Source organism: Mustela erminea, chromosome 13 (assembly GCF_009829155.1).
Source record: "Mustela erminea isolate mMusErm1 chromosome 13, mMusErm1.Pri, whole genome shotgun sequence".
NCBI classification, from domain to species: domain Eukaryota; kingdom Metazoa; phylum Chordata; class Mammalia; order Carnivora; family Mustelidae; genus Mustela; species Mustela erminea.
Window position 1 is genome coordinate 58083271 of NC_045626.1, and position 15241 is coordinate 58098511.

A 15241-nucleotide genomic window follows, 5' to 3' on the forward strand; every position below is an offset into this window, starting at 1 on the left:
ACACGGTAGGCTCCACAGAGACCATGGGCTCAGTCTAAGGAGCTGCCGGCAGCCAGTACTTCACATGTTACTGTTGCTGGAAGGGAGCATTTAGCTGGTTTCTGGGACAGCACTGCAGGAGGGTTCTTGGAAGCTTAAGCCTGGTGTCCTATGGACTTCTCTCTGCTTGCCTTTTCCTTTGCTGTTTTTGCTTTGTATCCTTTCATGTCATAAACCTCAGCCACAAGTATGACTCTGTGCCAAGTTATGTGGGTTGTGGGGTGATCTTGGAGGCCCCCCAATGCAGTACTGAAAGACTTACAGTGTAAAACCCTGTCCCATTCTGGTACACCCCCCCTCAACCCCTGCAGTCTTAATTTTTTCCTTTTAGCTATTTTTTTTGGTATTTCCTTCTTTGTTTCTTTCTTTATTATTTTTTAAAGATCTTATTTATTTATTTGACAGAGAGATAGAGAGTATAAGTAGGCAGAACAGCAGAGGAAGAGGGAGAAGCAGACTCCCCGCTGAGCAGGGCTGGATCCCAGAACCCTTGGGATCATGACCCGAGCCGAAGGCAGCCGCTTAACCAACTGAGCCACCCAGGTGCCCCGGTATTTCCTTATTTCTAAATGATATATTAAAACTCCTTTTTTTTTTTTTTGATACCAGTTTTCGGGGTGGTGTATTAACTGGGTTTTACTGTAGATGACAATTTAGGTCTCATAGCCTTTCCTGAATTCTTTCCCTTTAGCACTCTGATACAGTCATGCCTATCACAGTGTTTGATTGAATCAGTGTTCATTGTTTTCATTATGATGACTGGACAAATACTGTATAATGCCAAGCCAGGCAATAGGCTATTCTATAGTTTCATTTTCTCATCTACTTTTTTCTTTTCCTAACAGTTAATGGTTATCTCTTATTTTCAGTTTGCGTTTCTGTTCTGTTCCTGTGACAGATTTATTCCAAAAGCTCCAGCAGCTTTTTACCAGATCTTACTGTTCTTTTCCACATGGGCAGAGGTCTGTAAATCCCATTGTCCTCGGGAGTTCTTCTTCTTCCTGTGTCACTGTGAACCGTGTCACTAGTTGGTCACACGCCTGCTTTTCCTGGGGCTGCCTTTGCTGCTTTCCAGGGTTGCACTCAAGACATTGGGGTTCTTGAGAAAGTGTATGGGAAGTACCTTCTTTGAGACTGTGTGTCTGAAAATGTTCTTTATTCTATCTATATGCTTGAATGGTTGTTGGAACTAATTTTCTTTCAGAGTTTAGAAGCTGTTTTCTTTATTGTCTTTAAATTCCCAGTGTTCCTGTTAGCAAATTGTCCCTGGTCCTTTGTAACTGCTCTTTCTGGAGGAATCTATTTTAGTATCCTCTTTCTATCCCATTGTGCTCTGAAACTTCCTAATGTGCCTTGATGTGGGTCTCTTCATTTATTGTGTGGGGTGCTTAGGGGTCTCTTGTGGTCTGAGCACTCTTGTCCTTTAATTCTGAGAAAATTTCTTCATTTGAAGAACAAAATGTATTGTGGGTGCAAATTTTGTTCACAAAATTTGGCATTTTCAAATAATAGGTTAATACTGGGTAGAGGTTCAGTAGGTAATATATTAATGAGCCAGTATTTGGATTCTCTTATTACAGATTTAGGTTGGAGAGTCTTAGTTGACAGCTTATTTTTAAAAACTGTAAAAACAAGGAAAAACTGCTTCTGCTGAATTTTAGCTTGGTATTTATTAATAAGGAATATTTATAAAATGCTGAATTTGTTTGACTTGTAAACTAGTTCAGCAGGTTATTAGTTTTCTGGACTGGGTCTTTTTCTGTGTTGATATTATCAAATTTAATAAACCATTAAACCATTATTGGAGTTATTCTTCAAAGTTCATTTCGGGAGAGTTTAGCAATCTTTCTTTCTTCTCTATTTATATTACTTTGTCCTTTTGCATGGGTGAGTGATTCTTATTACATGTACTGATTAATACTGGTACCTGAGCAGAAAAGACTTTTTAAAGAATAATGTATATCCTAGTTCTTTGGAGAAAAACTGAATGTTTTTATGCCACTTAGTTAGGTTTGAGTCTAGTTTTGTGAAACCTTTTTTTTTTTGCTTTATCTCAATTATAACTGTGAAAGTGCTTTTTACACTTTTAACGTAGTGCTTTTTGTCAGATGCTGCTGAAGTAACATCTTTTACCTTTAGTGTAGTGCAACTCATGCATCTGTACTGTATTTTATATGCCACATACATACTTTAATATTTTAATGTTTGTGCATTGTTCTGCACTTTCAGTTACTCATTATTGTGCATTATTGTGTATTTTCAATTTGTTTAACCACTTTACTATTAAGATTTTGCCTTCCCATGCCCATTTTTCCCTTCACAGATTTAAACAAATTTCTTCATTAAAAACTATGGTGATGAAAAAACCCATTTTTTTTTTTACCTGCAGTTCTCTCTGGAGAGAAATTACTCTTTTATACAGGAACCAGCACAGGCTTTCATTCAGGAAAGATTAAAAGAGACATTTTTATTGTAGTGATGTGGGGCATCGGGGTGGTGGGATGTTTATGGTAGAGGTGGGAGGAGCAACATTCTCAAAAAGGAAGATCTGTATTTTTTTAATGGCTTGTGATCACAGTCATCTCTATGTATAGCATCCATGGCTTGCTCCCTTCTGAGAGATTTTATTGAGATATAATTGATATTCAATGAAATACGTAGTTTATTACGTTTTAACAAATGTGTACACACATATAGCCCATATGCCTGTTAAGATATTGGCACATAGCTGTCAACCGAGAAGATTCCCTCCTGCTCTTTTGTCCTCAGTGCTTGCTTCTGCCCCATAACCCCACAACCACAGTTTTTTTTTTTTTAATTTATTATTTATTTGACAGACAGAGATCACAAGTAGGCAGAGAGGCAGGCAGAGAGAGAGGAAGGGAAGCAGGCTCACTGCCGAGCAGAGAGCCTGATGTGGGGCTCAATCCCAAGACCTTGGCACCATGACCTGAGCTGAAGGCAGAGGCTTTAACCCACTGAGCCACCCAGGCGCCCCCACAACCACAGTTTTAAATTCTTTTGACAGAGGTAAGTTTCCTTGTTTCAGAACTTTACATGAACAGAATCATACATTATGTGATCCTTTGTGTCTAGGTGTGCGGACTTGAAATTCATGTTTTGTTGTGTGTATGAGTAGTTTGTTCCTTCTAAAAAATGCTAATGTTTAAAAAAATGCTAACCTGAGTATATTGTAGTTGATTTAGTCTTTTGTTGATAAAAATGTAGATGTTTCTAGTTTTTATGAATAAAGTTACTCTGATCATAAGCCTTTGTGGATATATTTCCATTTCTTTTGGGTAAATAGGCAGTAGTGGAATATAGTAGGATTTAACAAGAGTTACTGCCAAACACTTTCAAAGAGGTCAAATTTTACATTCCCACCAGCAATGTGTTAAAACTTCCTGGTGTCTCACATCTTCACCAGCATTAGGAATGATCTCATTCCATTTAAATTTTAGCCTTTCTAGATCGTGTTTTTTGATAGTTTATTGTGGTTTTAATTTGCATTTCTTTGGTGTTTAATGAGTTGGAGCTTTTTGCATGGGCTTCTTGACCAGTCATATATTTTTATTTGTTAATTGTTTTCTCAACGATTTTGCCCATTGTTTTCCCTGGATTGTTTACCTTTTTATTATTGAATTGTAAGAAGTTCTTTATATATTATGGATATAAATTTTTTGTCAGGTATATATTCTGTAAATATCTTTTCCAAGATTGGCTTGACTTCATTTTCCTAATAGTGTTTTTTAATGAACAGAAGGTTTTACTTTTCATAAGGTCCAATTTTTCCATCTTTAATATTATAGTTAATGTTTTCTGGTTGTGACTGGGAAATTCTTAGCCTGACATCTCAAAAATCTGTTTTTCTTTAGAAGTTTTATAGTTATTAACTTTGAAATTTTATGTGTATGATTTACCATGAATTACATTTTATGTATGAAATGTGACAGAGTGGCTTGAGTTTCTCTTTTTTTCCCATATGGTTATCCAACATTATGTGTTGAAGACTTTCCTTTCCTGCATGAATACCTTTGGAACCTTTATTGAGAATCAATTGACTGCATACATGTGGGTCTCATTCAGAATTTTGTTTGGTTCCACCAACCTATTTGTCTTTCCTTACTCCAATACCATGCCATCTTGATTACTTTAGCTTTAATAACTGCACTTTTCCAAGGTGGTTGTGGCTGTTCTGTTTTGTGCATTTCTAAAAATTTTAGGATCAGCTTGTCAGTTTCTTTCGAAAAGTTTTGTATTGTTTTGTTTTGTTTTCTTTTTTTCCCTTATATATAACTTTTTTTTCCTTATGTATAACTTACATGTTATAAGATGCACCCGGTTGGAAGTGTACAGTTCTTTGTGGTTTGGCAGTTGTGAATACCTATGAAACCATCACCACAATCATGATGTAGAACACTTTATCATCCCCAAATTCTCTTGTACTTCTTTGCATTCACTTTCCTGGCTGACCACGTCTGTCCCAGGAGCACCTTTGATTGGGGTTCCGTCACTACAGATTAGTTTTGTTTGTATTAGAATTCCATTATACATGGACTAATGCAGTGTGTGTTCTTTTGTATCTGGTTCTTTGGTTCATTGTTTTTGATACTCATCTATGTTGTGTTTTTCAGTAATTCATTCCTTTTTATTGCTGAATAATATTTCATCAGGATGTATGATTTGTTAATTTTCGTTTGATAGATATTTGGGTCATCTCCAGTTTTTGTCTGTCATAAATAAGGTACTGTGATGAACTTTCATTGACAAGTCTTTGTGTGGGCTTACATTTTCATTTCTCTTGAATAAATACCTGAAAGTGGAATTGTTAGGTGATAAAAGTATATATTGGGATACCCAGGTGGCTCAGTCATTGTCTGCCTTCAGTTCAGGTCATGATCCCAGGGTCCTGGGATTGAGCCCTGCATCGGGCTCCTTGCTCAGTTGGGAGCCTGCTTCTCCCTCTGCCTGCTGCTCCCCCTGCTTGTGCTCTCTCTCTCTCTGACAAATAAATAACACTTTTTTTAAAAGTGTATGTTAATTTTATAGGAAACTATTAAATACTTTCCCAAAGTGACTGTGCAGTTTTACCTTACTGTCAGTAACAGATGAGAATACCAGTTGCTCCACATTCATGTCAACCCTTGGTACTGCCAGTCCTTTTAATGTTAGTGGTTGTGTAGTAGGTTTGTAGGAGATAATGTGGTTTTAATGTTCTTTTCAAAAAAGATTTATTTATTTATTTATTTAACAAATAGAGAGAGAGACAGCCAGAGAGGGAACACAAGCAGGGGAAGTGGGAGAGGGAGAAGCTGGCTTCCCACTGAGCAGGGAGCCCAATGCAGGGCTCTATCCCAGGACCTCTGGATCATGACCTGAGCTGCGGTAGGTGGATGCTTAATGCCTGAGCCAACCAGGCACCCCTACTTTGCATTTTCTTAAAGAATGTAATGATATTGAGCATTGTTTCATGTGCTTTTTGATTGTGTATTTTCTTTGGTGACGTATCTGTATCTTTTGCTTGCTATTATTCTTTGCTCATTATTTTGTGATTGGTTTGTCTTACTGATTTGTAAGATAATGTGTACCTTCTAGGTTGTATGTATACACATTCATTTTTTTTTCTAAAGAAATGAGTTCTTTGTCAGATTTATGTATTACAAATATTTTCATCCAGTACATGGATTGTTGTTTAATTTTCCTAATTTAATTTTCTTTCAGTGTGTAGATGGTTTAGTTAGCTTTTGATGAAATCTCATTTATCAATTTGTTCTTTTATGGTTTGTGCTTTGTGCTTTTTGTGTTCCACCTGAGATATTTTTGCCTATATTTACTTGTTTCGTCATTTACTGAGAGTTCTGAGATAAATGGGGATTTGTCTATTTCTCTCTTTGTACTTCTGTCAGTTTTGCTTCATGTATTTGGAGTTCTGTTATGAGTCATGTACGTGTGTAGAATTGCATCGTTTATGATTGTGGGGACATCCTTTTCTTCTGGCAGTGTTTCTTGTATTGCAGTTTATTGTCTGGTATTACAGTCATTCCATTTTTCTGACGTTATGGGTTTGTATGGTGTATCTTTACCATTCGTTTGTTTTTAACCTTTCTGTATAATAATTATCTTTAAAGTAGATCTCTTATAAACAGTGTATCACTGAATCTTGCTTTTTTGTGCAGTCTGATTATCTCTGCCTTTTTATTGGAATGCTTAGTTCATTGCCTATAGTGTAATTACTGGTTTTTAGTTCTATATTGCAGTTTGTTTTCTGTGTAATTAATCTTTTCTTTGGAGGTTTTCTTTTCCTCTTTTGCTTCTGGCTTCCATGTGGTCTCCATTGACACTGAGTTGGGGTGGCCTCATTACCACTGGGTGATGCTGAAAATTCTGATTCTTCTCTAGGCCTCTTCTGAGACTACCCAGCAGGAGTGGAATGGGGCTCTTAGTTACTTAAGTTTGGGATGGAAGTCCAGATCCTTCACATGGTCTCCATTGACACCCTTGCAAGAGCAGAGTAATCTTAGCAGCTGGCAGGTGTGGAAGGCCCAGCTCCCCACCTGGGGCACCCCTTGAGGGTGCCACTCTTATCTCCCTCTTATTGGTGCGGTTGTGGGCAGGGCTACAGATTTTTCTGGTGTTTGCCTGGAGCTGTTTACTAACTCCACTATTATCTTAAAAGTTTTCTGGGATGTAGAGGCAAAAAGAAAACTCTGGAAACTCCCCACTCTGTTCTTAGAATCCTGAGGCACCTGGGTGGCTCAGTGGGTTAAAGCCTGTACCTTCGGCTCAGGTCCTGATCCTGGGGTCCTGGGATGAGCCCCGCATAGGGCTCTCTGCTCAGCGGGGACCCTGCTTCCCTCTCTCTCTCTGCCTGCCTCTCTGCCTACTTGTGATCTCTGTCAAATAAATAAGTAAAATCTTAAAAAAGAAAAAAAAAATCCTGAGGTCTCTAACCACCAGCCTTCTTATCTGTCAGTCTTATTGTCTTTTTTTTTTTTTAACTAATATTCAGGATTTTTAGTTGTACTTACCAAGAGGAGTGGGGATAAGTGTTCTTTTTTTCAAATCTTTACAAATTTACATCAGTTCTTCTGTTGCCTTAGAAGTTGGAATTTCTAATATTTGTTTTATTTTCTTACCTTAGGCTACTTATACTCAGATTTACCAGGGACCTTCTAAGCTGCTTCTGCCCATTTATTTGGTGAAGTGGCTCCTCCAGTGCTCCCGTGTGTCCTAATGGAAGCATATTAATACTTTTAAATCATTGTGCATTTAGACCTTCACCCTTCATGTATGCTGTTAGCTGCTGCCCTTCCTTCTACTCTTTCCCAACTCTTGGGGAGGCAAGTCAACAAATATTTGTCTCAAGTAGTTTTTTTGCAAGATAATCTGTTGAACGCTTTATAGGGAAACCTGTCTTCTCCACTAGTCTAGGATGGAAACTGAGTAATGATAACAAATGAACTGGGAGAACGTGTGTGTTTGTAGACATAGGTTACAAAATTCTGTAGGACAGGAGAGAACAACCCAAATCTGTGTGGCATTTGGTTGTATATATTCTTGCCCTTACTCCTCTTACTGCCAGTTTTGTCGCTTGCTGGCTTTGGAATTAGTGATGACTTGGCTACATCAAGGCTGACGTCTTCAGCTGGGCCCTGAGTTGGCATTCAGTTAGAACCCACCTCGTCTTTCCATGCCTTTCCTGCCCTTCCCAGGAACTGCTCCCATCAGACCAGGCTTGCTGCCATCCCACAAATAAGCTCTGTGTTCCTGCTTGTGTCTGTACGGTGCCGTTCCTCCTGGCATGCATGTTCTCTCCTCTGCATGGTCGACACGAAGGGCAGTGTAATGGGAAGAAAGGATGCTTTCAGGGTAGATCCCAGTTTTCCTTCTTGCTGTGTGACTTAGGGTAAGTCACTGTGACCCACTCCTGTTTGTGAACATGAAAAGTACTTCTTTTCTCCCAGGATGTACTAAGGTTAGTTAATGTATGTGAATGTTGCTGAAGCCACAGGAATTAAAATAAAATTTGGGTTCCATTGCTTTGTTTCCTTAATTAAAATGTAGGGCAAAGGGTTCACTTCTTCTAGTCTTTGTCTCATCGGCAGTACACAGTATGTTAAGAGCATGGAAAAAACTAATTAGTTCATTAAGGAAATGTTTGAGTACCTCCTGTAATGCCTGTGTTGTGTTAAATGCTGGAACTTACAAATTTGCTGGACAGGATAGATGGGTGCCCAGTCAAGTAAAACAGCACAGGGCTTGCAGTGCCGGAGGTGTGTTTGGGAGATTTTGGGAGCATGGAAAAGGAGTGATGAGGGAGGATTCCTGGATAAAATGTTGCTGGTAATTGTTCCTTTTTTTTTTTTTTTTTAAAGAATAGCCTTTTTTTTTTTTTTTTAAGATTTTATTTATTGATTTGACAGGGAGAGATCACAAGCAGGCAGAGAGGCAGGCAGAGAGAGAGGAGGAAGCAGGCTCCCTGCTGAGCAGAGAGCCTGACGCGGGGCTCAATCCCAGGACTCTGAGATCATGACCCGAGCCGAAGGCAGCGGCTTAACCCACTGAGCCACCCAGGTGCCCCTAAAGAACAGCTTTATTTAGGTATAATTTACGTATCATAAGATCTGCCCACTTTAAGTGTGTAATTCAGTGATTTTTAGTAAATCGACCAGTTTGTTGTAACCGTTACCACCATCCAAATCTAGGCTGTTTCCATCACTTCAAAAAGATTCTTCATACCCATTTTTAGGCATCATGGTGAAGGATAAGTGTGCATTGGCCATGCAGAAGTGCGGGAAGGAGGGCTGGCTTCTCTGGAATGAAGACAACGTGCACAAAGCCAGGGGAGCATAGGACAAAATGGCTCAGTGTGGAAGGAATGCCTATCAGCGGGTTTATTTCTGTAGTTTACAGCTATGCTCCTTCCTGGCAGCTGTGTTCTGGCTTCCCCTTTCTTTGGAGCTCTGGGGGGCCTCGATGGCTCAGTGTCAGCTCAGGTTGTGGTCTCAGGGTCTTGGGATGGAGCTCCACATCAGGCTCTCTGCTCATCAGGGAATCTGCTTCCGCCCTCCCCTCCCCCCCCGCCTACTTGTGATCTCTCTCTCTCTCTGTGTCAAATAAATAAATAAATAATCTTTTAAAAAATTAGAATTGTACTTGAACATTATTTTCATATGGATATTAGTCATTTTTCTATGAATTACATCATATCCTTTGTGTGGTTGATTTGTTCATATTTTTATTGATTTGTAAGAACTCTTTGCAGTTTAAAGAACTTAAGCTCTTGCAAATTGCAATTAAAAAAATTTTTTTTTTTTTTATATTTGCTTGTCTTGCCTGTGTTCATGGTCAGAAAAGGTCTTGTCATTTAGGGCTTATGGATTTTTTAAATTGCAAAATAACCTTAAAAGTAAGCACAAAGAGAAACAAGTGATCCTAATAGTTTTCCAAATGAATATCATAAGTATATTAATGAGGAATAAGAACTAATCCAAGTAACTTTAGAACACTGTATGTGGACTGTAACCTCTAAGGAAGAAAAAGTGAACAAATCTTGAGTTCTTACTGTGTCCTTTGCAGTGTCCGTTCCAGTTAATCTATTTTGTTTGTATTTTAGGATTGAGCAAATAAGGGCTCCCTTGTTTCTTTCAACAGAATTTCAGTACAAAATAAAATAGTTATTATCAACACAGAAATGACTTAATATCATGCAGTATAGAATTTAAGCATCTATAATTGCGTGAATCATCAAATATATCACTACAGCTATTGTAAATTTTAATTATGATTCTGAACTATTCATGCATAGCTATATAAGTTGTTTTTATAATTTATTATTTATAGTTGTTTGTTCATAACCTTAAAGAAAATAGTAAGATTTATGTAGCCACCAAAATGAAACCCCTTACAATGGGGGACTTCTTTGTAAAAGAAACTCTGTATACTACTTTGAGAACTCTGATTTTCATTTGGTTTATTTTTCTAGGACTTAAGGTAGCTGGTGCTTTCTACAAAAGCTCTTTGAGGATTGAAATGTGTGATGAATGGAATATAACTTGAGATGATAAAATGAATGAGTATTTCTAAAGAGGGGTCGTGAAGAGAAATGTTTTTGATTTGTAAATGCAAGATTACTCACTATGTTTTGTGTGTGTTTGGTGCTTTTGTGTTTTGGTTGGTGTTGATGACCTTTTTCCCTTATGTGCAGGTGTAATGGATAGGTAACAGAGAAACCCTCTTCACTGTCTCATCAGGGAGGCAGAATGACTGAGTGCTTCCTGCCCCCCACCAGCAGCCCCAGTGAACACCGCAGGGTGGAGCATGGCAGTGGTCTTACCCGAACCCCCAGCTCTGAGGAGATCAGCCCTACTAAGTTCCCTGGATTGTACCGCACCGGCGAGCCCTCGCCTCCCCATGACAGCCTCCATGAACCTCCTGACATAGTGTCTGATGATGAGAAAGACCATGGGAAGAAAAAAGGAAAATTTAAGAAAAAAGAAAAAAGGAGTAAGTGCCATTTTTCTCTATGCTTTTGATATGTTTTAGATAAACTCTTACTCTGATCCCTTACCTGCTGTCTTCTGGAATATGTCCAAAGACTCTTGTTTGACATTCTCTGTTCTTTACTTTTCTGGGTCTCAATTTTTGTATACTAGAGTTGTATTTTAGGGTCCTATTCTTGTGAATAAAAATACCAAGTTTCCAGAAATGGTAAAGTTTTTTGGTAGAAGTTTCTTATATTGGTTATTTTACATAATGTATAAGAAGTAGATACTGGAATTTTACTTATATAGACTATTACTTTCTTGGCTAGGTTGTGTAAGCCATTTAGGGTACTACACTTTATTGGAACTGAAAAAAGTTGTTATTTGTTTGTCTTAAGCAAATACCATAATGTATTCTATTTATAGTTCCTATTCAGTAGGAAAGGTGAGTTGTTTAAGCATAGCTCTTTAGTATGTTAAAAGCAGATCAGTTGAGTTATTTCAAGTATTGCTTTATTTTGAATTTTATGATATTTTTAAGTTAATTTGTTTTTTGAAGCATAACACTGAGGTAGGATGGACACATTGTGTATAACTTGAATGAGATATCGCAAAATGGATATATGTCCTTGTAATTAGAAGCATCTGGAAATAGAGTGTTATCAACACCCTTGAAATTCCCTTCCATTATCCCTTCAAAGCGAATCCCCCACCCTTCCCAGAGGTAAAGCTTCTTTCAATATAGCTTGAAGCTGCCTAATTTTGAATTTATAAAAATTAAGCATATTTCCTTTTGCATCTAGTTTCTTCCGCCCAAAGTTACATTTGTTAGATTCATCCATGTTGTTTAACGTGACAGTAATTAGTTCATTTTTATTGCCGGATTTTGTTTCGTTGCATTAATATATTAGAATGTACTCTGCTGTTATTGGTCATTTGGGTTGTTTTCCTTCTTTGGCTCATGAATAGGGCTTCTAGTACTTAAGGTAGCTGGTGCTTTCTACAAAAGCTCTTTGAGGATTGAAATGTGTGATGAATGGAATATAACTTGAGATGATAAAATGAATGAGTATTTCTACTCATTCTGTGAGTGTCGCAGGTGTTTATCCATTTCCGTTGTGTATGCCTGCGATTGGAGTTCCTCTCTTATAGGCCATGCTCATTTTAGCAGTAGTAGATCTTGCAAAACAATTTTCCAAAGTGGTTGTACCAGTTTACACTCACACCAGCATTGTCTGAGAACTGCATTGGCTTTATATCATGGTATCATGCCCTCCGTGTTCCCGCCCTTCTGGTTGTAGTATTTTAAATAGAGGGTGATTTGTGAAATAGTTTTTTATCTTTGTTACAAAATAGCTTTTAAGGCAGCTGGCTAAAGAAAAGAATAGGAGAATTATATTTGGAGGCAACAAAACCAAGCTAGGATAGTTCTAATATGATACAAAGCAAGTGTCAGTGTGGAAACCAGGGCTCGAGATGCTGGGAAATGGGTGGATGTGTCAGCGACCTCCCAGAGGCGAGGGAATCTCCTGGCTCTGTCCTCCATCCACCTGAGTCTTCAGTCCCTGCTCCAGTCTCCAGAAGGAACTTAACAGATAGTGACAGGAGGGCGGGGTGTGATAGGGGAAGTACGGGAGCCTCCAAACACCAGTGCCATTTGTGTCATGGTGTCAGACTGCTTCAAATTACAGGGACCAAATGTGTGGAAAAAATCTAAAGTAAGTAAGAGCACCTTGTCAGATGATGAGAAAAAGCTCTATTATAGAAGGACCCTTTCCATTAGCCCTCCCTGTAGATCCCTTTGTTGTGTATTCATAATACTTGGTTTGCCAAAACTCCACCTAAAACCAGTCGTAAAGGTAACTAGTCCTTTGCATTTCCCTCTCTTGTGGTCAGGAGATGTCACTGCCTCATCTCCTTTGACCCGAGAAGAAACCCGTTTCATTACTGGCAGTACCCAGGAGGCATTGACCAAGAGTGAAAAGCGAGGTAGCCAGTGCCCGGTAGCACTTTTTTTTGGGTCCTGTTTTTAGGAATTTTATGGCCGGGTTGACATTAAACAGATAGATGACTTCTATTTCCTGTACTTCTTTGGCAGCTGAAGGCTATGCTGCCTTTCAGGAAGATAGCTCTGGAGATGAAGCTGAAAGTCCTTCCAAAATGAAAAGGTCCAAGGGAATCCATGTTTTTAAGAAGCCCAGCTTTTCTAAAAAGAAAGAGAAGGATTTTAAAATAAAAGAGAAACCCAAAGAGGAAAAACATAAAGAAGAAAAGCACAAAGAAGAGAAACATAAAGAGAAGAAGTCGAAAGACTTGACAGCAGCTGATGTTGTTAAACAGTGGAAGGAAAAGAAGAAAAAGAAGAAGCCAATTCAGGAGCCAGAGGTGCCTCAGATGGACGTCCCCAATCTCAAGCCCATTTTCGGAGTTCCCCTGACTGATGCAGCTGAGCGGACCATGATGTACGACGGCATCCGGCTGCCGGCGGTGTTCCGCGAGTGCGTGGATTACGTGGAGAAGTACGGCATGAAGTGCGAAGGCATTTACAGAGTGTCAGGTACTGGAGACATGCGCTCCTCTTGGGTGGTCTGAAAATTCACTTCCGTTTTTCACAGGAAGGAAAATGATTGGCTTGTGAGGAAAATTATTGCATGGGTCCTAAGTCTTGTCCATTTCCTCCATCCTTCCAGTTGAGCAGAAATCCCCACCCGGCGCGCGCGTGCCTGCGTGCATGCGTGTGTGTGTCTCCCTCCACAGTTTGCTTTTCTGTGATATTCCCTTCCCTTAGGAGGCTTTCCACACTAGTTTTCACAGTGGGGAGCAGCCCCCTGAGTCTAAGTGAAGTATCTGAGTAGCGTCCCTTCCCTCTGGTGTGCTCAGACTGTGCTTTATTCTTCCCGCCTCCTTCCTCTCTGAGCAGGGCTCAGCGTTGTGAGGGAGATGAGCAGGACAAGGAAGGGTATCTGGGTGAACAATGCGTCTTGGCCGCGAGACACTTTTTTTTTTAAGATTTTTTTTATTTATTTATTTGACAAATAGAGATCACAAGTAGGCAGAGCAGCAGGCAGAGAGAGGAAGGGAAGCAGGTTCCCTGCTGAGCAGAGAGCCCGAAGCAGGGCTCGATCCCAGGACCCTGAGATCATGACCTGAGCTGAAGGCAGAGGCTTTAAACCACTGAGCCACCCAGACGCCCCCCACGAGACACTTATTGACATAATCCTCTTCCCTGAGTTCGGCTAAGGGACATACAAATGTTACTTGCTAAATGTTTAGGCCCAAATGTGAATGCTTTTGTCAGCTGCGTGCAGCTGTTTCATAGATGAGTAAAATTGATTTTCCATCTATGGATGGAAAATCCATCTATGGATGGAAATTCCATCTATGTATGTTCCCTATCTGTGAAAATTAAAATTTCATGTTTGGCAAGAATAGAATACATTCAGGTGTCTAAAATCAAGCATAATGTATACTATTGTACTATTTAAAGGAAAAAGATTGTTTCTTACAAAGTAGTAGGACTTTTGAACTATATAGGGTGGAAGTCTGTCCTGCCTGTGGCAACATCTGTGCTCCAGATCATTGCCTTCCTGTGATTCAGTTTCTTAATACTGGAGATCTGTTTTATAAAAACTTGTTGGTCACACGTTTTCATTATGAATCAAATCATACACATTTAGAATATATAGAGAGACTCCTTGAGTTTTTCCATTTATTTGGCTCATAAACATTTTTAGAGGGCAGGTTTGTTTTTTTTCTTTTTTTGGGAAGGGACAGGCACCTTTGGTATTTGGGGAACCCTTTACCTAGTCCGCTAGATAGCTTGTCATTGTTTTTAAGAGTATTCTAGCTAACATGTGAACCATTTTCTAGAAAATAAAATCCACAAGTTAGGCATTGAATTTGAATTTATAACTCTCTAGTAACATGGAGATAAACACATTTAAATGAATTTGAAAATTTAGCTTTTATCTTTTGTTTTTTTAAGGATTTTATTTATTTATTTGACAGAGAGAGAGAGAGAGAGAGAGAGCGAGCGCACAGGTAGGCAGAGCAGTAAGCAGAGGGAGAGGGAGAAGCAGGTTCTCCACTGAGCAGGGAGCCTGATGTGGTGCTCGATCTCAGGACTTTGGGATCATGACCTGAACTGAAGGCAGCTGCTTAATGGGCTGAGCCCCCCAGGAGCCCCCCAGGATTTGACTTTTAAAGCTAAGTAAGATGAAAAAACCCCTAACTAATGATTAATTGATTTGTAAAGATTTAAACAGTACTGACTGAGATAGCTGCTTCTCTCACATGTTTGATAGGCAGGAAGGAATTTTGTTGGAGGTGAAAGTTTCTCTGAAGAGTTTCTACAGCTTTGTTCAAAGGATTCTTTTGTTTTTGACCTATTTTTGATGTTTGCATTCTTTTGGAGAGTCAGAGTTGCAGAACTCCTCTCTTTGTGTGTCAGAACGTTCAAATGGAGCTGTTCCCCTGATCACTGACTCCTGGAGGCTGAGCTTCTGCTTTGATCAATTTTTTATTATTTTTTAAGCTCTGACAGTGTGCTGCATTCTGGATTAGAGTTTATGGCTGTGACTTTTCTTTCTTTGAATGCCCATAGCAATACTGTTTCCTGCTGGAGATTTTTGGCTCTTACTTATTTGTATGTAAATTCCAGTTTTAGAACAAATATATGTCATTTTGGACATGCTCTTTCTTTACCTAGGATGTTCTAT

General features: G+C 39.1%; 1 protein-coding gene across 1 annotated transcript in view; it reads left to right on the plus strand.

Moving 5' to 3' along the window:
- The window catches only part of RALBP1 (ralA binding protein 1), a 55659-nt gene that overhangs the window by 20800 nt on the left and 19618 nt on the right, over positions 1-15241 (plus strand). The window contains exons 2-3 of the mRNA XM_032309523.1: positions 10247-10545; positions 12622-13080. Coding sequence (XP_032165414.1) covers positions 10302-10545; positions 12622-13080 — 703 coding nt within the window. The 5' untranslated portion in view covers positions 10247-10301. The remainder of the gene's footprint in view (positions 1-10246; positions 10546-12621; positions 13081-15241) is intronic.